At 46.2% G+C, this 25,420-nt stretch overlaps 1 protein-coding gene and 1 long non-coding RNA gene across 2 annotated transcripts; one reads left to right on the top strand and one right to left on the bottom strand.

Moving 5' to 3' along the window:
- Positions 1–1,820: 1,820 nt before the first annotated feature.
- On the top strand, positions 1,821–11,800 carry LOC122741660. Its single transcript, XR_006354864.1, has 4 exons — positions 1,821–2,059; positions 2,148–10,133; positions 10,673–10,945; positions 11,368–11,800. It is a non-coding gene; the product is annotated as an uncharacterized LOC122741660 (long non-coding RNA).
- Positions 11,801–18,298: 6,498 nt separating this feature from the next.
- On the bottom strand, positions 18,299–19,258 carry LOC122739689 (olfactory receptor 6B2-like). The gene has a single exon (XM_043981336.1). The coding sequence runs from the start codon at positions 19,256–19,258 to the stop codon at positions 18,299–18,301; it is 960 nt and encodes a 319-aa protein (XP_043837271.1).
- Positions 19,259–25,420: the final 6,162 nt, after the last annotated feature.

Below are 25,420 nucleotides of genomic sequence, written 5' to 3'. Positions count from 1 at the left end.
GCAGGGTTAGAGAGATTACTCCACCCAATTGAGTGTGTACATTATTCCTTTCTTGAGCCAATTCTAATGAGATTGAGGTCTTTGAGCCAATTCTGATGAGTGTTAGGCTCCTTTACTGCCCAGATTAAATAGATTACTTCACCCAGTTGGGTGTGTGTGTTAGTCCCTCCTAGAGCCAACTCTGATGAGTTTAAGGTCTTTGAGCCTTTTCTGATGAATGTAAAATTCATTTACTGCCCTGCTCCTTTTACATCTCTTCCCCCACTCCATAAGCCTTTTCCTGTTTCATGTAGGATTTCACCTCTGTCCTTCCCCCTCCCCCAGTGCATTCCCCTCACTCCTCAATTTAACCCTAAGGATATCATCATGGGGCAGCTAGGTGACACAGTGGACAAAGCACCAATTCTGGACCCAGGGGGATCAGAGACAAAACCCAGCTGAGGTGGGATTTGAACTCAGGTCCTCCTGAATCCAGGGCCAGTACTTTATCCACTGTGCCATCTAGCTGCCCACTGTGATAACAATATGTAAAGACAAACCACTTTGAAAGATTTAGGGACTCTAATCTAAAAGGAAGTTGGAAACTAATTCTGTTTCTAACCCCAATTCCCAGCCAGAGTGAAACCCTGGTTGATTCTTGTTGGTGTCCTAGTTTGACATGGAATCAGGAAACTCTTAGACATATAAAGCATTGCCCAAGGCTGAGTCTAGCTACCTAACTAACTCAAGTCTTCATTTCAGGACTAGTAAGGAACAAGGACTGGGTCAGGAATCCCCATGCCTGGATTGTAGGGACTCTTTGTCATCCTAACTGCTTGCTACCCAGATAAAGCCTGTCATAAAATTTGCTCTGAACCTCATGCCCTGCAGTCTCTCTTTTCTTCCCTTACAAATGAACCAGATCGTGTGAGGGGAGTGCTAGGAACAGATGGCTAGTAAGTGGTGATTTAAAGCAGCAAGACCAGACCAGGAGGCTAATTCCACCATTGTTTCCTTTCTGGAGCCTGAAGGGAAGCCTGTGGAACTTCATGCTTAAGAGCAGTTTCACTGTAGTGTACTGCTGGGGACAGAAACTCTAGTTCAGCCTGGAGGATAGACTGAGTCACTGGAAGTCAACAGAGCATGCAACTTGTTTTAAGGATAAACACAATAAACAATTTTCCTGGGACTCCATTGGCAAGCATGATTATTTTTAAATTAAGCTATCTAGTCAAAATTTGCTTTTACATGTAATTTGGAAAACAAAAGTCTAAAATAAAATTTGAAAAGCATCCCGAGTAAGACACACACTTGGTGCAGCCTGGAGAGGTTATTCAAATAATAAGAACAATGTAAATTCTGAAACTAAAAAAAAAAAAGCTATCTAGTAAGACACCCCCCCACCCAACCCCAGTATTTTATTTTGGTATACTTGATTTTATTTGCGAATCTTTGAGTTAAAGAGACTATCTCTGTTCTTGGCATATAGCTTGTAGTCTCTGAAATGGGAGGTTAGAACCATAGTAAAAGATTTTCATCCCTGCCACTGTGGGAAGGGGGATGGGGAGCAACAGGGAGAACGAGAGGGAGAGAAGTGGAGGAGAGAGACAGAGAGCGGGGGGAAAGAGAAACAGAGAGGGAGAATGGAAAAGAGAAAGGAGGGAAGAAGAAAAAGAAAAGAGGAATGGTCAGAGGGAGTAATTGAGAGAGAAGGGAGGGAAGGAGAGAGAGAAGGGAGAGAGATGGGGAGGGAGAAACGAGGAGGGAGATTAGGGAGGGAGGAAGAGAGAAGGGAGGGAAGGAGGAGGAGAGGAGGGAGGGAAAAGGTGGGGAGAGAGAGAGAGAGAGAGAGAGAGAGAGAGAAAGAGAGAGAGAGAGAGAGAGAGAGAGAGAGAGAGAGAGAGACGACGGTGCGGCAGAGCTGCGTCAGCGCTGCGGAGGAGGGAGCAGCTGGCATCGCCCGGCAGGGCCGCCGCAGAGGACAAGGGGGTGCCAGTCAGCCTAAGGTGAAGCCAGGCCTCGCCTCTCGCCGTCTTGGACGTGGATCTCCGCTCGGCCACGGCTTTTCGGAGCCACACAGGTATGAAATGTCATCAAATAAGCTCGTGTTTAGTGTAGAGCTGGGGTTGGTACCCATCTCATCACGGATGCTGTTCCTAATATGACAGCGCAGGCAGCTCGGATGAAACATCAGAATAAACAGCAGGAGGGCAAAGAGCAAGAGTCGTGGACCTTCCTCCAGCCCAGCCCAGCCCGGAGCCCGAGCAAGCAGCAGAGGAAGATGCTGATGTCGCTGCCCACGCTTACGGTCCTAGTGCCCCTCATCTCTCTGGCCGGCCTGATCTACTCGGCCTCTGTAGATGAGAACTTCCCCCACGGCTGCACCAGCACGACCAGTCTGTGCTTTTATAGTCTTCTCTTGCCCATCATCCTGCCAGTGTGCGTGATCCTATACCTCTGGACCTGGACCCAGAACTAACGCACTCAGGGCCCCCGCCCCCCTCCCAAGAGTAGGGCCTGTTGTCCACATTTAAACAAGAAAACGACCTCTTTCATTCCACTTAATTTTTAATACACTGGAATGGTCTCGTTTTCATTCTCATGGGGAACTAGGCTTTTCATCCCTCTCTCAGTCAGAAATAAGGATTGCACCGAGGAGCTCATTTTCATCCTGCCTTCTTGTTCCAGAGCTGGGGGTGGGGGTGGGGAGAGGGGTCCCTACTTATTATTTTCCTTAAAATATTCTCCTGTATCTTGATCTGTGGAAGTGCTTGGTTTTTAATTCTGATAATACTCAACTCAAAGTTAAATACATCACCCAAAAGGTTTTGGGTTTCTTTTTATTTTTTAATTTTCTTTACTAGGTTAAAGGCCTTTGTAATGGAAGGAAATGACAAAGATTAATCTTTTTGAAGATGCTATGCCAAATAATTTACTCGTTTAAATAGTTTCAGATAAATTCATTTTAACTAGTATTCACACAAAAGCTTACAATAAACTGGAAATGGATGTGTACAGGAAAAAAAAAACAGAGGGCAGAGGGGAATTAGAGGTGACCTACACTGAAACAATGCAGACATGAAATTCAATTAAAACAGTATGCTCCTAAAAGTAGAAACATTCCAAATTCGCCTCAATGTTGATTTCCAAAGAGCAGGAATATCGAACTTGTCATTTTTCACCATATACTAAAAGATTTGCCAGAGATTAGAATCTCCAGTATGAACCCTAAGAAAAGTCCAGGGCTTGGGAAAGCATTGTAGAAAGTTATCATTGAGATAAGAGAATGGGAAGACAGACAGACCTGTCAAGCTGTGCACTTCCCTTGGAGACCCGCTGATTCCTTCCCTAGGAAGTTAGGGTTTAGATTTCTCATCATTTCTGAGCTTGATGTCAAAGATTCTGGGTTTCCTGTGGACATCAAAAGTAGCTGGAATCATGTTTTGAGCTTTAAAATTGAGCTATTTGCAATACATATTTGTATTTGATTTAATAAATTAATTAGGGGAAATTGTTATTTCTAGCATTGCTGATCTAGGCTCTGAATAGCAATGATTGGTGCCATAGCTTTTAGTTCATTCTGAGTTAAAGTAAGAAGGACTCAGAGCTGGTCTCTGAATGCCAGCCATAGAGAAGGTAAAATTGATAGAGTACTGTAACAGTCATTTGGAGAAGCATTCAACTGGATTAATGCTCTTTGGCAATAAGTTTTGTTTTGTGTTTTATGCTCTGAGTCCACAATATTGTTTTATGTTAGTGTTATGTGGATGCATTTCTTGCATTGTGATTGGGGAAAATCATTATGTAGAAGCACCATTAGTTTGTGGGATGATACCCAGAGTGTGATGCATTTGTATCCTTAGGAGGTTTGTTCCTCTTTTGATCATAATGCTGTGATTTTGTGAGCTATCACTTATTAGCAACTCCTGTCTGGAAGGCAGCATATTCTTCTGGTTAAAAATGGTCTTAAATGTATCCTCAGTCATCAAAATTAACTTGCTATCTTGGGAAGACTCATTGTGAGAAGTTCCATCAACTTGCCAGCCCCTCTGAATCTTCTACTTTGGTAAGGTCATAAAAGCTCATCAGCTCTGTGACCAAAGAGGAGGCAGGAAGGGTTGTACAAATTCTGCCCTGAGACTAAGGCTTACAGAGGAGCCAACTCTCCCCCCACAACACATACACCAGGCGTGCGCGCATGCGTACACACACACACACACACACACACACACACACACATACACTCACAGGCAAAATTCGGGGGGGGGGGATTCAACATTGGTTTGTAATATGTGAATTGTCTGAGTACTGATTATTATGTAATCTATGGAAATTCACTGGATAAAATTGTGATTTAATTAGTATGCATCGCTGTTACATTTTTGAGGGTCTTTTTGGGTTTGAATACATTCACTTTATTAGTAAAATCCCCAAATGTAATTGTCAAGTGAAATGCCAAGAGATGCTTCAAAGAAACGTAGTCTCCATGTGTTACAGGTGGATGTAAGTTGCTGAGGAAGTTGAGGGACTGGCCTTATAAAAGTCATGGTGGGGGCTTCTTGACTCAGTTTTGACACTATGCTCTTTTCTTTCTGAGCAGGGAAGTTTCCCAGTTGTTAGAATGTGAACCTTGATCAGACCCTTTGCATAAAAGCATAGATTTTAGAGCGGGATTGGCTGTTCCACAAAAGTATTTTTGATTTTTACCTGAAATCAAACGAAGCTTATCCTCTTACACACATATCAATCGGTGACTTTAGACTGGATTCTGATAGGACAGTCTTGATATTGTTACCACCTTATCCCTCCTTCTGCTTTCATAGCAAATTTCTCTGCCCGTGGCAGAACTTCAAAGATTCTATGATGGCAGCTAGGTGGTGCAGTGGATAAAGCACTGGCCTTGGATTCAGGAGGACCTGAGTTCAAATCTGACCTCAGACACTTGACATTTACTAGCTGTGTGACCCTGGGCAAGTCACTTAACCTTCATTGCCCCACAAAAAAAAAAAAAAAAGATTCCATGATGAATCTCATTATTCCAATCATCAGACTTCTCTGACCCTAATGTTTGTTGTGCGGCTGTTCTGACTTTGTGGCCATTACTGCTTTCACCTTCCTGACCTACACCATTAGCTCACTGGTTTAATAGTTGTATATATGTATAACATTGTGATTTTAGAATCCCACTTTCTTTCTGTCCAAGTGACCCTTCCCTTTTCTATGACCTGAAGCTAAGATATGAGGTTACAATATATTCTTCAAAGGGTGAGAAATGATGAAAGACATATAAAGGCTAGAATTCTTATTGGAACAGTAAACATTACCTTGAGAAAGGCAATAAGATTAGACTATTTCCCCTGAGGACTCGGATATGTGATTATTGTGAGAATCAGGGTGCCACCTCCTGCTGAGAAAGACATTGTGAGAACCAGGGTGATACCCCCCTGAAAAGAAAGCATGTGACTAGCGTCTGGAAGCTGCCTGGTGTCTGGAAGTTACATCTATTCATAGACTGCCTGTAAGTCATGTCAATCAATGGACCAGCCATTTATCTTCGAGCTGTGTGTGGGGACCACCCTTCTTCTGGTCCACAGGAAGCTTCCACTGGAATACACGGAGAATCGGCCTTTTTCATTTGGGAAATGACATGTGGCCGGAGAAGCAAGCAGGGTAGACAGATCTCCTAACTTTAGAACTTCACGTGTTCTTTTTGGAAGTGTGGGTAGCTAGGTAAAGGCGGCTTTCTCTCTCTTGGCTAACCCCTAATATACTTTAATAAATGCTTAAAAGCCTAAATTGTTGCCGAATTTATCAGTAAACTTAGCTAGTTCTACCTTCCACACTGGGGGGGGGGGGCGGCAGAAATGACACATTAGACCACACATTAAATTTTAAACATCACAGTGGTTTTCAATGTTTCCCAATAGGTATTAAATATACTAAAAGAACTCATGTTAGCTGCAATTATAATAGAAACTTTAGAACTTCTGCTCTGTTGTGCCAGTGAAAACAATGGCAAAAGGCCAAGTAAAGACAGTGGTTCTAAAATGATATATTTTAGATTTGACTCTGGAAGTAATAAACACAAGACTGAAAAAGGTGGAACCAGACACTGATTCTCCTTCAGAAGGCCCATTTGAACAGCCAAAGATGGATTCCAAGAGCATTGGATGCGTTGAATTGTCTGTAAATTCTTGAGTTAGACTGAGGCCTTCTTTCCTATGAAAAATTGCTCTAGTAGTTGTTGAGTTGTCCACTTATGGGTTTTCCTATCTGGTAGGCATGCTTTACAGATCTGGTCCTCAAAGATCCTTTTTAAAATGTTTCCTCCAACTTTGGAAAACACTGTTGTTGATATCATCTAAAGGTCTTGGGAAAGGTAGAAAGAGTAAATGGTATGTGAAAACTGAAACTTAGATGAGTTGCAGGTACCCTGATCTATTATTCTCCCTACAAACTTGATGATTACATGGTTAACACCATAAAGTTTGCACCGACTTTCACCTCATGAGCTAATTACAGGAAGGACAATGTGATTGGATTTGGTCAGACCTTACTAAATTGTATTAAGTCTTATCATGAGCAGGTTGGAGCAGCATTACCTAGAAAACCATCAGGAAAGGCACTGCATGATTAAATCCAGAAAAATGAATCTGCTGGAAGAAATACGTCTACAAAGAGGCCCCAGAAACAAGGTAGAAAGTTCCATACCAGGAGCTGTTTAACAATTGATACTGCAATTGAAAAGTTCATGGTGTTAATTCGTAGATATATGTCTCTTAGGGCCAAGCTGAACACTTTGTGGACAGTGGTCTAAGACAGACCCTTTTGACTCAGAATTAGCAAGGGAAAATGTTTTCCAGAAGCAGACTATTTTACAAAGTAGACAGCTAAACCCAAGACTCCAGAGCAAGGATTGTATTGTCTAAATGGGCATTACTATGCATTCTGTGTTCCTTTTTGTCCTCCTGACTATACAATTATGCTTACTGCCCTTTGACTCTTAGACTTTCCTTACCCTTTTAGAAGGGTACTTAGGCGCCAGATTTAAGACAAAAACTGGAAGTTTAAACCCAGGTCCCCCTTGTTCCAGTTCCTCACACAATTGCTAGTAACAATGTTTTAGTCTCTATATGGGAGTACCTCAGGTCCCACAGAGATGTATACTACTCTTGAGATCCAGTTCCCCCCTGTAATTGTGAGTACTTTTACTTAATTACTTCAGAAACTTTTGGAGGAAAGACTGGGTTTGTGGAATTATTCCAACCATTCTTGCTTAGAGGTTTTGCTTAAGCTTCCTTCTTATTCTTTTCAGATTTATAGCAGTATGACTGATTGCTTCGTATTTCCTCCTTAGCCTTGAAGAGAACATTTTGGATTTTGGAACATGTGTTCCTCATAGATTTTGGCTTCCTCACTGCCATAGCCCTCTTTGGACTAAGATCCCTCTTTGGCTGCACAAACAACTGATTTCCTATTTTATAGATATAGACCTTGAGTAGTTCAGATTTGATGAAACTCCTGAGGAAGGATCCCAGGGGAGAATTGTGGAGAACAGACCTGAGCACACTTGGATTTGGGGAAATATCTGATCCCCAAATTGAGTAACCCCCAAGACCAAGGAAATAGAATTGGGGCATCTGCACTTTCCTCCCCCTCTTACTGGCTACATTGAAGTGAACAAGAAGGATCCCATTTTAAAGTAGAAGCATCTAAGAGACGTCCCACTTACCCAGAATGCTCTGATAAGACGAACCGCTGAGAAAAACATTTTCCCACAAGAACAAACTTGACCTTTAGCAACTCTGGTGACCCCAAGGCTTGCATATGTTCCCTTCTGTTTCAGAGTGTCTATGTCCTCTGAGCAAGCCTAAAATGACAAACTCACTCTGTACCTTAGGAAAGAGAAGGTGCAACTGGCCCAATTAGTCTCTTTTTCTTTTTTGATACTGAACCTTACAGATGTGATAGTGAGTAAGATTCTCTTTGGGTTCACAAGGAACCAATGCTGGGAATCATCCAGGACATGGTGGAGAAAGGATTCCTGATCAGATCTCAGTTTAGTGAACTACCTATGAGGTTTGTTCTGGGTAATGGTTTCTAGAAAAGGCAGAATAGACCTTTCTAATGAGAAACTGACATATTTCTCAGCTTTTTTTCACCAAAAATAGAAAACAAGTTTGTTCCATCATTACACTGACAAAGATCCCTCAGGATGGGGCCTGGACCTGTGATTTGGTTGTCATGAGGAATTTGCAGGTGAGATAACTCTATGAGGCAACTTCCTATTGTGGTGCCTTCAAGACCAGCTTTCTAATCTGGCTCTCAGTCCAACAACCAACCTTGACTATGTGCTAGGCCCTCTCCTTACAATCATGTTCAAATGAGGGAGCTGTCAAGGGCTCATAGAAGTATGTGCAGCATAGGGGGCAACTAGGTGGCATAGTGGATAAAGCACCGGCCCTGGATTCAGGAGGCCCTGAGTTCAAATCCTGCCTCAGACGCCTGACACTTACTAGCTGTGTGACCCTGGGCAAGTCACTTAACCCCAATTGCCTCATACATACAAAAAAAAAGAAGTATGTGCAGCATAAATAGAAATAGACCAAGTCTATGAGCCAAGAGTGACACTTTGAGCCCTGTGGGACTCCACTCTCATTAATCATCAATGCCCAAACCATCTGATTGTACTATCTTCTAGCTCACATCCAGCCATCTTCTCCCTTTGTATCCCATGCCAAAGATGGCCATTTCTCACCTTCTGAATCAATGGCCAAAGGTGGAGAGGGAAGGCAGGAGGGAGCATGCATTAGGGAAGTTTGCTTAACACAATGATTATGGGAGGGAAGAAGGAGAGTGGAGGAAAGACAAGGGTAGGAGTTTCTTGGTGATCTAGAATGTGAGTATGGAGGCAGAATCCAGAATGAAACACAGATCCTATGGTGTCTAGAGAGGGACAAGAAAGTGGGTTAGAGTCTTCTTAAGCTTGGGAGGTGTCTTGGTCCCTGGGGAATAAGGATCAGGAGGTCAGGTCAGTCCTTCAAAAGATCACAGGCCAGCACAGGGACCAGAGAAAGGATAAGTTTGGCTGGGGAAGGGTCAGCAGAGTCTGGGGTCCTGGGCCCTGGGAACTGAACAGTGACCTGACAGGGGTGGGGGCTCAGGGTCCCACATCATCTAGGTCAAGTCGGACTGTGATCTGCAGAAAGATGACCACCAGGGGGCTTCTCCTGACATGTCTACAATGGACCTCGCTTTCTACCCTAAGACCCTGGGCTGGGCAGTGCCCCAGCCCAAGGTCCAGAGACGGAGAGAGGCCAGCTTGAGGAACAGGATGGAAATTAATGACTGCTCCAGAGACTCTTGGAGACCCAGGGGAAACCCTTGGAAGAGATAGGTATTCATCTAAGGACAGTGCCTTGCGAAGCCCCCAAATCTGTCCCTGGGGTTCTGATTCAATTTCTCTCTTCTCCAGTGGATCAGAGTGTCAAATTAGTCCCAGCTGTGTCTCTGTCCAGACCCTTGGTACATCAGCAGCCCTTCCAAAGGACACATCCCCAGGGGAAGAGGGTTGGTGCTTGTCTTAGACTTGGTCAGCCGTGGGAATTCATTTCTATTCTTGGCTCTCAGGGTAAGGGGTAGAGGGTCCTCATTCAGTCCTCTTCCCCCTCTCATCAATGAGCGATCCCCCTGACTAACATGGGACCAACACCCTGAGGTGCTGGCCTTTTACTCACAGAACTTCAGCATAACCAAGTTTCAGGAAGAGATTCAGGTCTCCCAGAAGGGATGGGGTCACCTTGCCCAGGTGGAATGAGGCCCACCAGGCCTGGAGAGGAGCAGAGATATACCTGTCACAAAAAATACCCAGGACTGAGACAAAATGTTGCTGTGCTCTGTGGTGAGAACTAGGGGCAGAGTGCAGGGAGAGGGAGTCAAGGCCTCTGTTGTAACCAAGGGTCATGGTGATGTTCAAGTGACAGTCATATCTCCAGCCCTTTCTATAGCCCACACATTCATCAGAATCATGAGAAACAGAGAGCTCAGTGGGAAGTGTGGCCGATGCTGCTCCTGCTGCTGCCACCACTGCCGCCACTGCCACCACCACCACCCTTTGGGACTGCGGTTGCTGCTATAGAGAAAGAGAGAACTTGGTAAGGGGGCAGGGCACGGCTCAGGGGTGCACTGGGCCAAGGGAAAGGGACATAAGCAGAGGGCCCTCTTTGTGTCTTCTCCCTCTTGCATTTGGAGTCGAGGCTGGATTGGAGCCATTCCGGGGAATGTGCACCTCCCAATGGATGGGAACTCCAGCAATGTGGAGGGGGCAAATCTCCCTCCCAGCAGGATTTGTCCCTTTAGCATGGCACCAAAGACCCTGAGGGGTTCCTGTGAGAGGGGTGGGGCAGGGAGTGGAGTCCCTTCTTCTTGAATACACCTCGGGGCATTTTGAAGCTCAGACTGCCAGGAGGGATAGGTTAGGGCTGGGTGGGCTCTTCTCTGCTTCTGGTGGAAGCCCTGGGGACCAGCTCCCCACCTGAGGCATGTTTGCATGCATGTTGGCACCAGCAGCAGCCTGAGGGTAGAGGGGCTCCACTTGTGGAGGCGAGCTCTCCTTCACCTCTTGTATCTGTGACCAGATACAAGGCCTCCAGCTGCTTTGTCCACTTTTGCATTTGTTCTTTCCTGATCACAGGGAAGGGAGTAAGGATCCCAAGATGGACATGTGCAGCCTTGGAGGTGAGGTGACTGGGAATTTGAGAGTTCTGGGAATCCTTCTGGTCAGAGCTGAATGGTGGCAGAAGAGGAGTCCTTGGCCACTTTATCAGTGGTCATGGAGAAGACAACCACCATCAAGAGGAGTGACATGAGCCTGCCTCGTTTCAGCAGGGGACATGCTTGGACAGCACACAGCGTGAAATGCCCCGGCACCCTGACAGATTGGAAGAGCCACTCCCTCCTAGTTTAGGTTGTTTTCTGTCAAATGTGCTTGAGCGTGTCTTTGATATGTAGGAAATAAATAGCTATCCCATATCTGACTCATATCATGTGTTGAGTAATTTTGGGGAGGCCCTGGGTGTAAACCAAAATCTAGCCTTTCAATAATTTGCCCCTGGGGTAAACAGGATGAGAAAAGGGAGCCTCACTCTACTGTACGCTTAGGACCCTCTGGTGCCATAGAGGTCCCTTAAGGAAAAAGAGAGGACCTAGCACCCTCATAACCCTGGGGGACCAGCAGTGGTCCTTCAATGTACACATCTCCTCTGGAAGAGGTTGTAGTTCCCACTACCCACAGCCTTTCATTGGGTCTTCTGAACACCTCCAGGGACACCCTTTTAAGATTAATCTGCATTATTAACACATTCTTGTCACTTTCTTTCATAACTCCAGGCAATCAATATGTTGAGGGTGCAGAGCACCCCAGAAGTTCTCTGGGGCACACCAAGGAATCTTCTCCTGGAGAAACGAAACCAGAGGACAGATACACCTAGAGAGATAAGCAGAACCAGATCTGGGACCTCCACCCTTTATTCTGATCTCCCTTACCCCTAGGGAGATAATTTTGGGCGTGGCTGCAGCCTCTGCATCCTGAAGAGAGAGATGGCTTGAGAGATCCATAGCCACCCCTCACCCAACTCCTCTAGCCACCACCAGTGGGGGATGGTCCTCCCTCACTAAAGGAACTTTCCACAGGCAGATGGTCCACCCCCATCAGCCCCCTATAAAAGTAGCTGCCAGTCTCCTGATCGAGGAGATTGGTATCTCAGAGCCACATACTTTGTTCCATACCACATGCTTTCCCTTCCCCACCTTCCCTTCCCTTTCCCCTAAATAAACTACCATCTTATTCTAACTGCTTTTGTGTGCAAGAGGGTGTAATTCTTTAAAGAGGAATTCCTAAGAACCCCTACCCCCACCCCAAACCTGTAGCCCATTTTCCACCATAACAGATAGAAGAATAAATCAGGCCTTGGCTGTCTATTTCTTTCTTTCCTTTTTTTTTTTTTAGCAACAAACATTTTATTTTTTCCAGGGTAGTCTTCAACATTCGTTTTCATAAGATTTAGAGTTCCAAATTTTTCTCCCTCCCTCCCTCCCTTTCCTCCCCCCTCCACAAGATTGCAACCAGGTTATATATGTACAATCCACAAGTGTTCTTTTTATCAGTTCTTTCTATAGGGGTGCATAGTAAGCTTCCTCATTAGTTCCTTGGGATTGTCTTGGATCATTGCATTGCTGGGAGTAGTTAAGTCATTCACAATTGCTCATTGAACAATACTGCTGTCACTATGCACAATGTCCTCCCAGCTCTGCTCACTTCACTACACATGGATGTTCATTGGTCTTTCAAGGTTTTTCTGGGATCATCCTGTTTGTCATTTCCTGTAGCACAAGACCATTCCACTACAATCATATAGCACAGCTTTTTCCATCATTCCTCAATTGATGGACATTCCCTTGATTCTCAATTCTTAGCCTCCACCAAGAGTTGCTATAAATATTTTTTGTACAATTTTCCCCCTTTTCTCTTTTTCATGATTACTATTGTTAACTGTTTCCCTTCCATCCTACTCCCTTCCCCAGGATATTTATTCTATTATCCATCTTCTTTCATCCTATCACTCTTCAAAAGGGATTTGCTTCTGTCTGTCCCCTCCCCTACTCTGCCCTTCCTTCTTTTGCCCCTCTCCCTTTATCCCCTTCCCCTCCTATTTTCCTGCAGGGTTAGAGAGTTTACTTCACCCAATTGAGTGTTTACATTATTCCCTCCTTGAGCCAATTCTAATGAGATTGAGGTCTTTGAGCCAATTCTGATGAATGTTAGGCTCATTTACTGCCCAGATTAAATAGATTACTCCACCCAGTTGGGAGTGTGTGTTAGTCCCTCCTTGAGGTAGCTCTGATGAGTTTAAGGTCTTTTTTTTTTTTTGTGGGGCAATGAGGGTTAAGTGATTTGCCCAAGGTCACACTGCTAGTAAGTGTCAAGTGTCTGAGGCTGGATTTGAACTCAGGTCCTCCTGAATCCAAGGCCAGTGCTTTATCCACTAAACCACCTAGCTGCCCGAGTTTAAGGTCTTTGAGCCTTTTCTGAGTGTAAAATTCATTTACTGCCCTGCTCCTCTCCCATCTCTTCCCCCACTCCATAAGCCTTCTCCTGTTTCTTTCATGTAGGATTTCACCTCTGCCCTTCCCTCTCCCCCAGTGCATTCCCTTCACCCCTCAATTTAACCCTAAGGGTGTCATCACCTAGCTAGGTGACACAGTGGACAAGGCATCACCCCTGGACCCAGGGGGATCCCAGCCAAAACCTGGCCTCAAACATAAGACAGTCACCTACTGTACGACCCCAGGTATGTTCCCCAGCTCCAGGCTTTTATGGTTCTCTGGGGTCTTGTATTTGAAAGTCAAATTTGGCTGTCTATTTCTAAGTGTAATTGCTCATGAAAATTTAATAATCAACCCAACTCTAGCATACCATAGTAGCTGTGTGGGTGACAAAAGGGTTGAGATGGAACAGGGAGTGGGTGAAGTAAGGGCACAGGGGGAAAAAGGTGAAGGGGCCTATGGTCTATGGGAGAGAGGGTTACAGTCCTCAAATTGTAATATAAGCCCAATGTTCTTTTCTCCCTACCTCCTCAAAGAATCACAAAACTGCCTCAGTATCCCCTAATTCTGACCAGTATCTAACCAACAATGCCCACAGCTACACCATCCACAACTGATGTAGGAGTCAAAAAGGGGTTAATAGAAAAACCCAAGACCCAAGCTCTAAAAGGGAGTCAGACCTCAGTTAATGGATAACTTATGTTAGGTTCTCATACCCATAGTGATCAACATCCATAACGGATCAGAACGGGTCAGGTCAAAATAACAATAAAGGAAAAAGACAACCTATAGAAATTCTAATGAAAAATGATTATATTTTGAAACTAGCCATGGGAATCAGAAAGAGACATGCACAGAAAAGGCCAAATTTGTCCCCAGATTCACCTTATGATGTGTAAACCCCCAAAACACACCTCCACTGAAAAAGGTACCCACCTTGGGGATTGGCTTAGGACCCCAGGAACTCCAAATGAAGATAAGCCCTCCCTTGTAACACCCATAGGTGGAGAATATTATGAGTAGGACAGGCCCTCCCTTGTACCTCCCCAAGGTGGAAATTATTATAATGAGACTGATAATCAATTTATCTATACTATAAATGTAACTGTCTTTCCTTATTCGAGAGATACCTTTACACTATTCTGGTTCTCTCCCTGTGGACACCCACAGTATTGCAATAAAACTTGGGAAACTGAGTCACTGAGTCTTGTAATTCTTTTGGGATGACTCACAATCAATTTGACTCCAAATTCCATCCCACATCACAACAAGGGGTTATCCACTGTGTGCTTGGACACTTCCAGGGATAGGGAGGCTCATTACCTTCATAGGCAGTCCCTTTTACTCTAGAATAGATCTGAGTGTGAGAAAGTCACTCCAGACATCCAACCTACATCAGACATCTGACAACTTTCCCTCCTTCCTCCCAGTTCTCATCTTGACCATTCCCCTCCTCTGATCCCTTCTTTTCCTTCCCCTTTCTCCAGCTTGGGCAAAGCTCCCACAGTGAGTTACATCTATCTGCTATGCCTAGGGACTTGGCAGCTGGTAGTCATCAAATTCCCTGCCAGTGGGAAAGGGGGGTTTTGGCCTTTACCACAGGCCTTACTTTGGCAGAGTGATTTGGGTGACTTGAACTCCCCTGTACCTCCTTTATTGGGGGGAGGAACAGAGGGTACTAAGGGTCTTACCATGGGTGAGGGGTAAGAACACAATCGTCCCCATGTTGGACAAAAGGATTAGTGGCCAGCAACTACTCCCCTGCATTATACATAATGGGAGATGATGGGCACATCACTTATCATGATGGGAGTTGAGTTCTTGAATCTATAATGTGATATACACCACACCCCCACCATGGTATCTAAGTAAAGGGGGAAAGCCCCTTCTCAGGATAGGAGGAAGGTGAAGAAAAGTTACCTGAGTAATAACATTCCTTGTTAGTAAAGCCCCTAGGTGTTGCTAATAGAGTGAGCTGGCTGTGCCCTCCTCACTCCTACCTCTTCCTACAGAAAGGGGCAGGGTCAAAGAAAAGCTCCAAACTTCCCAGTCTCTACCTCATGGGCCAGCTAGGGTGGGACTCACTCAACTAGATCCTTGCCCTCAGACTACAACTCCCCAGAAACTGAGAATGGAGGAGCTGCCCAGCTTCAGGGGCTCACCAAGAAGGGAGACACCCAAGGTAATGACTACCAATATCAATGAAAACCAGGCTCCTGATGTCATGGACAGATGGAAAGCAAAAAGGTTTATTCTGAAACATATAGGACCAAGCAGCTCATAAAATATGTCGCTGGGTAGTTCCTGCCAACCACCTTCCTTAACCAATGGGATTGGCAGCTTTCTCATCTACAGATGCAGCTGAGCTGTGTTTGGCGAGGAAAGACAAGATCTAGGACCTGGACCACTCCCACCACCCAAGGAGTTCCAATTCCTACCTTTGTGGAGAGTAGGAAGAGCTGCATGTTGGCACCAGCAGCAGCCTGAGGGTAGAGGGGCTCCACTTGTGGAGGCGAGCTCTCCTTCACCTCTTGTATCTGTGACCAGGGTCTGACTTGGCTTAGCTTTGGGCATGCCCATATCACCCTACTTCTAGGCAAAGACAAACTGTGTTCCTCTGCCATATAGTTAGCCTCTTTTGGTTTGATGCATGGCCAGACTGAGGAAGTTATCCTTTCTTTCCCTCAGTGTCCAGAGAGGGTAAAGATCCAAGTTCACCCACATATATCATAAGGCATCATGACCACAGCTGGTGAGGTGGAAAAAGCCACCTTCCCTTCCACTTCCTCCTTCTACTTCACAGCCCCAAGAAACAAGCTTTAGGGTTAACTAACTATTTCATCTGTCCTTTTTGGTCCTAGGTGTGAGGGTAGGGTGGGGTGGGGCAGGGATAATCCCTACTGGGTCCAGGAGCTTCAGTCATAAATTTAGAGTTAGAGTTAGAATGCTTGGAACCAGCCAGCCCAGTAGGGAAGACCTGAAAATCCAGGGTCCTCGGGACTCAAGTCCAAGGGAACTTTAGATTTGGGAGGTGGGTCTGTGCTATAGTGTGTGATGTTTAAAATCTAAATGTGTTGTCTAAAAAATCTAATGTGTGGTTGCCTTAAATTAGAAGCTTTAGCACCAGTCTTTGGGCACCCTCATCCAGAGAAAGAACCATGGATTCTGAATACAGATCAAAGTGTACTATTTTCACTTTTGTTGTTATTTTTTTCTTTCTCTTAATTTTCCCCTTTTGTTCTGATTCTTCTTTCACAAGATGACGAAGGTGGAAATATGTCTAACATGATTGTACATGTATAAAAAATTAAAATAAAAGCAGCTTTCCTCAATTACTCTCTAGGAGAACATAGACTTGGCGTCCTCTTGTCAGCTTAGTTCTCTCCCACCAAATGCTGTTTACAAAAAGACTGTCGGAAATATATCTTTATCAAAGCAACTAGTAATCAGAAATCAGAGAAGACACACAAATTAGGGTACACCATAGAATACGTTGGAGTCAATAGGCCCTTCAACTTAGGAACAAGATTGTAAAAAACACAACACAAACTAGAGTTGGAGAGATTGAGGGGTAGGGAGGAGAGGAGCAAAGGCATCGTGAAGCTCAAATGGGATGATGGATATAAAGTCCTTTGCAAATCTTAAAGGGATCTATAAATGTCAGTTATTACTATTATCATTAACCTACAGTCCCCAGAAGGCAGCTAGGTGGCTCAGTGGATAGAGTGCCACACCTAGAGTCAGGAAGACCTGAGTTCAAATCTGGCTTCAGACACTTATTAGCTGTGTGACCCTGGACAAGTCACCTAACCCTGTCTCAGTTTCTTCATCTGTATAATGAGCTGGAGAAGGAAATGGCAAACCATTCCAGTCTCTTTACCAAGATAACCCTAAAATGGGGTCACAAGGAATGAGACATGACTGAAATGACTCCAGGCCTCCAGATTGGTGATGACTTCATTCTTTGAGCCTTGTATTGCTCAGCTCAAGCAATGCATATCAAGGAAGATGGGGATGTGTCACACACACTCTTTTTGTTTGTTTGTTTTGTGAGGCAATTGGGGTTAAGTGACTTGCCCAGGGTCACACAGCTAGTAAAGTGCTAAGTGTCTGAGGTCGGATTTGAACTCAGGTACTCCTGAATCCAGGGCTGGTACTCTATCCACTGCACCATCTAGCTGCCCCCACACATGCTCTTTAATCTGCAATATTAACATTTTTAAGGACTGTTGTTGTTCAGTGGAGTCTGACTTTTTGTGACCCCATTGAGGTTTTCTTGGCAAAAATACTGTAGTGGTTTGTCATTTCTTTCTCCAGCTCATTTTACAGATGAAGAAACTGAGGCAAACCAGGCTAAGTGACTTGACCAGGGTCACACAGCTAGTAAGTGTCTGAGACCAGATTTGAACTCATAATGATAACTGATTCCAGGCAGGGTGCTCTATCCATTATACCACTTACATCTAGACAATCAACAAAAGAACAAATCAAGACAATTCTCAAAGAAGTTAAAGCAGAAGTGGAGTCTACTTTTAACCTACCCTAAGGTTGCAAGCACAGGAATTCAGGACCAAGTCGAAGGCTCGTTTCCTCATGTGTCTGCATTTCTAGAGAGGTCTCCAGTTTGCCGTTCAAAAATCCACACTTGCCCCTCAAAGACCTCTTGCAGTCTCCTTCTGTGAAGTGTTCTCCATACAATCTGAGGGGTTGTCCATCAGGGAACCTGCCCTGAGGTTTGTGTGGAAGTGGGGCTGCATTTATATGTTTATAATCCTCCTCGGAGCTGCCCCTTCTCCCTCTTAGAAAACCTTTACAAGTTACTATGCTTAGCAAAAACAAAAGGAATCAAGAGTAACAATAAATACTCAACACAGTGAAGAGAGATCAGAAGCTCTGGGGACATTCTCCAGGTGCAGATGAAGAGAACAGAAGAAGGGGCTCCCTGCATTGTCAGCAAAAGTCCTCTCACGCTCATTGCTGCATGGCAATATCAGATGTGTTATAGAAGGGCCCTCAAAGTCACCACTGAAATGAAGACAGTGGTTGACAGGTTGTGACAGACCAGAAATCTAACGCCACACCCATCCCTGGTCCTTGACTGAACCTTAGCACACCTGTCTCACTTGCGTCCAGCACCACCGAGATCTTTGTTATCACTATGGTTCTGCATGTTAGCTAATGTGGCTGAGTTGGGATTCTGGGTCAAACAGTGCTTCTAATGGTGGAAGGTGGGTTCCTCCCCCAGAGCCTGATCAATGCCCAGGCTCTTTTTTAGGCTGCCCTTGAATTCTTTGTTCCTCAGGCAGTAGATGAGAGGGTTCACAATTGGAGTTAGGACTGTGTAGATGGCCGAAATAAATTTATTTGAGCTGCGAGAGTCAATGGCCTGGGGACGGACGTACATGAAGATCATGGCCATGTAGAAGATGACCACCACCGTGAGGTGAGAGGCACAGGTGGAGAAGGCTTTCCACCGGTTACTGGAGGAGGGCATTCTCAGCACAGCCATGCAGATGTGTCCATAGGAGAGCATGGTGGAAATGAGCGGGAAAACCAGAATGATGAAAGCCAAGACAAAGTCCACCAGCTCGGCAGTGGAGAAGTCTGTGCAGGCCAGTTTGAGGATGGGGGAGATGTCACAGAAAAAGTGGTTCATGATGTTGGAGCCACAGAATGTGGCACTGGAGATGAAATAGACTTTAATCATGGAGATGGTGAAGCCGCTAGCATAGGACAAGGTCACCAGTTGCACACAGAGGCCAGGGGTCATGATGGCTGAGTAGCGCAAAGGTTGGCCAATGGCCACGTAGCGATCGTAGGCCATGGAGGCCAGAAGAACGCACTCACTGCAGACCAGAGAGCTGAAGAAGTAGAGCTGGGTCATGCAGCCTGCGAATGAGATGCTTCTCCGCTGGAAGAGGAAACTGTCCAGCATCTTAGGGAGGATGTCAGAGACGTAGCAGACCTCCAGGAAGGACAGGCTCGCCAGAAAGTAATACATGGGCTTGTGGAGAGCAGCACTGGCCCAGACCACCAGGACAATAGTGGTGTTCTCAGCCAGGACAAAGAGATAGGCCAGGAGGAAGAAAGCGAAGAGCACATACTGCAGCCACAGAGCCGTGGGGAAGCCCACAAGGATGAATTCCCTGACGTTAGTCACGTTCTCTCCCCTCATTCTGGGGTAAGGCTGAAAAACAGTGGGACAGAGGCAGAGAGATGATCAGAGAGGAGGGGGGCGAGGAAGCTTGCGGAGGGGGGCTCCAGACATGATTTTCTCTGCTCCCTGACACAGACTGGTTTCTGCCAGCTCCCCTCTTGGAGAGTTCCTTGGGACCATGAGAAGTTACATAGTCTACCCAGGGTCCCCCTGCTAGGACAGGCAGAGGTCTTTTTACTTCAAAAGCCATCTTTCCTCTACCCCCTGCCTCTCCTGACCTTGTTTGGTCCTTGTCAAGGACCAAAGTTGGATCATAAAGCATTAGAGAAGGGTAGCCCACTGGGCAAATGGATCCCCATTTCAAGAAGTCAGATCCAAGCTGTCCCAGAATGATACTCTGTGAAATCTGATGAGGGACAAGTGGACCCCATGCCTGGACTCTATGCTTTTCCCAGGGTGGTCCTTATTTACTCTGTGACCCATAGCAAATCACCTATCCTCTCAGAGCCTCAACTTTCTTATTTGTGAAAGGGCGACAGTGACCCATCACCGGCTTCCCAGGGTCATTTTAAGGAAAGCTAACCCTGATCTAGGAGGCAGTGAGGTGACTCAGTGGATAGAGTGGTAGACCTGGCCTCAGGCACTTCCTAACTTCCTAATCCTGGGAAAGTCCCTTAACTTCTGTTTGCCTTCATCCACTGGAGAAGGAAATGGCAAGCCACCTCAGTATCTTTGCCAAGAAAATCTTGCGGATGGTCACCACACCATGTGGTCACAAAGAATCAGAGACAACTGAGCAACAACCGTAGCCTCAGTACCATGGGATATATTGGAACGCTGATGCACTTCAGGAGCTCCCAGGAAAGTGACGGCCTGGACATTTGGGCTTCACAGTCACCTGGGGAAGAAGCCCCCCCCCAGTCAGACGCAATGGGGCTTAAGATGCTGCCTTCATCCTCACCATGGTCCTGCCTCTCATCATCATCTTCCAAAGTCCATCTTCTCCAGCCCCTCCCCCATCCCCATGACCATGAGGGAAGTTTGGACCTCCTTCCAGCTCGGTCACACCTTCTGCTGACTTGTAATCTGCATCTCTGTCAGCCCCCTCCCTGCAAACGCATGCACATGCACACACCTGTACACAAGTATGCACACACAGAGATATACATATATGCCCATGCCCACATATGCACATGTGTGTGTATGCACACACACACACACACACACACACACACACACACTATTAAACTGTTTTTGCCCCAGTTAAAACTATACCCAGGTGTGACTTTTGCAGGAGCACCAGCTGCCACGCCAGTGAAAGCCTCTGGCTTTGTCCTCCCTGGGGGTGCCCTTGAGAACTCTACTGGAGGCCTGCAAGCAGAGTCCGGATGACCCAGGCTTTGGATATGAGGCTACCCAGCTGGGAATACCTACATCTGACCTTTATCTGCCTCCTCTATGATGCTGAGTTCTGTGTGGTGGACCTCGGCCTCTGCCTGATGGATAGACTTGGAGCCCTGAAACCCAACTCTGCATCTCAGCTAGAAGCAGCTCTGACTTAACTGTGGGAGCCCCAATCCCTCCCTTTAGGCCACTTCCACCAACTGGAAGTTGTTAAGAAGAAGTTAAACAGGAATTCCAGCCAGCTGAACCAGGCCCAGGAGGGTGAAAGACAGGCACTGATTGGGTCAGATCTGGGGGGAAGGGGAGTTCTGTCCTCTTTGGGGGTGCTCTATTACCTTCACCTTAGGCACAGACATGCAGAGTCAAAGCTTCATTTTCTATGCAATCCCCATAAAGAAGGCAAATGCCTGGGACCCCTCTGAAAGGGATAATGAATGAACTTCAAATGATGGAGAGAGGGGTGGGGATGGGAAGAGGCAGTGGGTGGGGATCTGGGAGAGGGGGAAAGGATGACAGGAGAAATCCAGGCCAGCAGAGAGGGTGGAATAGAAGAAAAAAGGGCAGGAGAAAGCAGAAGAGAGGAGAGGCTTGAGTGGGCACCAGAGGGTATCCAAACAAAGCTGGGATTCCAGCCCAAACTCTCTGATTGTTGACCCAGGACTGTTGGCACAGGAAAGGGTGGGTGATGGTGCTGGTCCCAGGACCTGACTGCACCTGACATGGGGCTTGTCACCTTCTTTCTTCTAAGTCCTCTAGTGACTCTACCTAAATCTCTCTCCCCCTCTCCTTCTGAATAAACCTCCATTTGGAGACTTCTGGGCACAGGTGTAAACGCAGCCCTCAGCCTCAGCCCTCAGCCTCAGCCAGGACCTAAAGTCTATGAAAATGCCCTGTGGCTTATTTCCTTGTGGGTGGCCATCAATCTCAGCCCCTACTCAACCCTCAGAGCTGTGGGTAGTCTCCTTCCCAGCACAGCTTCTTGAAGGTTTGTTTGGAGCCAGAGGCTTGGGCAAAGGCAGGGGAGCCAAGGAGAGACCTCTGCTGCCTCCTCCCTGTTCCTCTCACATTCCCACACGAACACTGCCCCTGCATTTCCCCATCATCGCTCAGAAGCCACGGCCCACTTTATTTCTGTACTGACCAGGCAGGAGGGGCACACTGCTGACCATCCTGGGGACATGCTGAGAGCTGCCAGAGAATGTGAGCCAAGTGGATAGACCCTGACTCTGGCCAGGTCTCTGGCTCCTAAAGTGGCCAGCCAGATGATCCCAAGATGGAAACTCTCCCGTCTCCCTCATGGCTATCCCAGCAGAGGAGGTGCAGTGAGGGAGGCGTCCACTGGGCATGATTTCAGAGAGGAAGGAGGAAGGAAGGAGCTGGGAGGCCTGGGAAGCCATGCCTTACCTGCTGCAGAGACTGGCTTTCCTCTCCCCTGAATCCTTGCCCTGCTTCTTCGATGGGAAGTGGCCCCCAAGTCATCCCAGTGTGGTGCTTCAGGATCAGAAGGGAGGGAGGGAAGGAAGGAAGACTGGCTGGCAAGGGCCGACTATCCTCTGCCTTCACTGTGCACAGACGTGATTTTTTTCTACTGAAGCTCAGGGGCTCTTGGGTGCTGATTCCCCAAGCCGCCCAGATGTGACCACACCACGCGGCCAATTAGAACAAAGTCCCTGTGGCCCTAGCTGGGCCACTCTACGAGGGGGAGGGGGAAGTGAGGAGTCAGAGAGAGACCTCTCCTTGGCAGAGGCACGTCCAGCAGGGTCTGTTGGGAGCCTCCTGCCTCTTGCCTTTCTTGCTGGCGACAGCAGTATGCCTGGTCCATGCTCACATTCCTGTCGGTCCTGCTATCATTAGTCCCATCAACCCTAAAGGGGACTTGTCTTCAGGTTGACCACCAGTCCAAGCCCGGAGGACCCTGTCCACGGAGAGGGGCAAAGAGGCCAGAAGAGAGAATCCCTGAGTAAAGAAGGGAGGAGTTTCACTAAGGGTGAAGAGCCCGCATTGTTCACCATGTGCTCAGGAGTATCACAGACTGACTCTGTCTCCCCCACAGGTCATCACCATGGACAGAAGCCGAACAAAGCCTAAGCCGAGACCTTGGTCCAGTCACTGTGGAAAACTGTATAGTGGTAGGAGTAGGAAGAGGAGGTGGTCTATTTGTTAGCCCCACAATGGTCAGTGTGAGATCACAACAATGTCTCATTCAACTGATCTCACGTCCTCTTCTGAAGGCTACATGGTCACAGAATGCCATCTAGTGCCAGCGATACCCCCAAGGGAAGCCCCTCCACAGCACGTCATCTGGCCTTGGCCTGAAGAACTCACTGCCTGGGAAGGGCATCCATCCTGTCTGTAGACAGCTTTGATTGTGAGGAAGTCACCGTGGAATGTGTGCAGGAAAGCCTTTTGTATCTGTGTCCATCACCTTTGTCACCCAGAGTATACTTGTCCGCAACATATCTGCTAGTGAATGTTTTAAGACGTGGCATTTCAGCCACTTTTTGTTCAAGATGTGGGCAAAGTCACTTCAGGAAGTGGGGAGAGCAGGGAAGGAAGGAGGGATACAAATTGGAACTCAAAACTATAAATAAATATGTTCATTACTTTAAAAACCGAGGTGGGCAAAGTCTATCTGGAGGTGCCAAATGGTGCTTTGTGGGGCCTCCCTGGGCCTTTTAGTTACAGAAAATCAAAAATTAAATTCTCGAGGTCTGTTTTTTTCTAGAAAATCAACTGCTGTATTCCATTTTTCTGGCCCATCTCCTGGGAGTATTGTCTTTTGGGGGAGGGAGGTAGTTCCTTTTACACAAAACACTTCATATGTTTGCACTGAAGACCCAGAAAAAAAAAAAAGCTTGGTGCCTGTTAAGATCTTGTGCTGCCCATCGGGCCTTTGAAGTTTCCATGCAGTGTTTCTCATGATTCCAGGCTATTGGGCCAAATAGAGCCAAGTGGATCCCTCTGTCCTGACAGCCCTACAAATACCTGGAGACAGGCTTACATGTAGCCCCTGAGTCTTCTCTTCTCCATGATGCACAGGAACAGTGGGGGAAGCCCTGAGTTCAAATCCAGCCTCATGTACTTTTGTGTGTGTGTGTGAGACAATGAGAGTTAAGTGACTTGCCCAGGGTCACACAGCTAATAAGTGTCAAGTGTCTAAGGCCAGATTTGAACTCAGGTCTTCCTGAATCCAAGGCCAGTGCTTTATCTACTGAGCCACTTAGCTGCCCCCATCATGCACTTCTTAGCTGTGTGACCCTGGGAAAGTCACTTAGCTTCTATTTGCCTCGGTTTCCTCAACTGTGAATTGAGGTTGTTGTGAGGATCAAATAAGATAGCATTTGTCAAGTGCTTAGCACAGTGACTTGTACATAGTAGATGCTCATAAATGCTTCTTCCCTTCCTTTACTTTCCCATCCCCAGGCCCTTCCCTGTGCTCACTGCTCTGCTCTGGACTCTCTTCCTCTATGACCGCCCCCAGAATAGTACTCCAAATGGAGTCTGATCAGATCACAGCATAATAGGACCCCACCTCTTTATTCCAGGAGCGTCCCAAATCCATGAGCCTTGGGGTTGCCACATCATACTGAACAAATCCATATTTTTTAAGAAGAATGCTCATCTAACTGGGCCTCCCCCAAGTTGTGCTTGTAAAGGGGATTTTTCCAACCCAAGAGGAAGACTTTCTATTGGTCCCTGTGGAATTTCATCTTAGGAGATTCAGCCCAGTGCTTTAACTGGTCAACACCATTTTAGAACCTGACTCTCTCAGGGTTCTCTGACTCTCCCAACTTGGTGTTCTTGGCAAAAATCATAGACAAAAATGTGAAACCCTTTGAAGCTGGCTTCCTCAAGTCTAGGGAAGATGTCAGGCCATGTCCAGTTCTTCTCTGCTTCCTTATCACAAACTCTGGAAGGCAATGGTGGTTCCACATCAAGTTTCCTATTGTTTCTACTCTAACACTAGTAGTGAGAACCAAAGTGAGGAAAGAGTCTCTCCTTTACCTTTTTGTTTTGTTTTGGTTTTGGTTTTGGTTTTTTGGTGAGACAATTGGGGTTAAATGACTTGCCCAGGGTCACACAGCTAGTAAGTGTCAAGTGTCTGAGGCCAGATTTGAACTCAGGTCCTCCTGACTGCAAGGGTGGTACTCTATCCACTGTACCACCTAGCTGTCCTACTCCTTTCCCTTTTGGATGGGAAAATTGTCATTACTGAAAGTCAAGACGTGATCACTCAGCAGTGAGCAAGCTCCAACCACATCTAGATGATGGCTGCTATATCACACATTTTTGCCAGATGTCAGATCTGTTTCCCAAGCTCTTCTGGCTAGATGGGCTGTGGTGTACTATAAAGAGAAAAACCCTTCTGTTTCCCCCTCTATTGATCTTCACACCAATAGTCTCTGTCATGGTTCCTGGCTCTCATTTCTAGGTGTTTTATTTCATTTATTTAATGTGGACATACCCACATGCATTTACCTTCTTAATATACAATGTTTCTCCAGCCCCTATTTTATCTATCCTACTTTTTTATTTTCAAAAATGTTACTCTTGAAATGTAAATTAAAACAACTTTGAGGTATCACCTCACAACTATCGGAGTGGCAAATATAACAAAAGAAAAATATTGGATGTTGGAGGGGATGTGGGAAAGCTGGGATGCTAATCCACTGTTGTTGGAGTTGTGAAAAGATCCATCCATTCTGGAGAGTGATTTGGAACTATGCCCAAAGGGCTATAGAACTGTGCATATCCTTTGATCCAGCAATACCACTG

Source organism: Dromiciops gliroides, chromosome 2, assembly GCF_019393635.1.
Source record: "Dromiciops gliroides isolate mDroGli1 chromosome 2, mDroGli1.pri, whole genome shotgun sequence".
Taxonomy (NCBI): Eukaryota; Metazoa; Chordata; class Mammalia; order Microbiotheria; family Microbiotheriidae; genus Dromiciops; species Dromiciops gliroides.
The sequence above is the reverse complement of the archived record's forward strand: the minus strand, read 5'-3'. Positions and strand labels throughout refer to the sequence as shown.

Coding starts and splice junctions, on each gene's coding strand:
- LOC122739689 (XM_043981336.1), bottom strand. CDS start 19,258: ATGAGGGGAGAGAACGTGACTAACGTCAGGGAATTCATCCTTGTGGGC.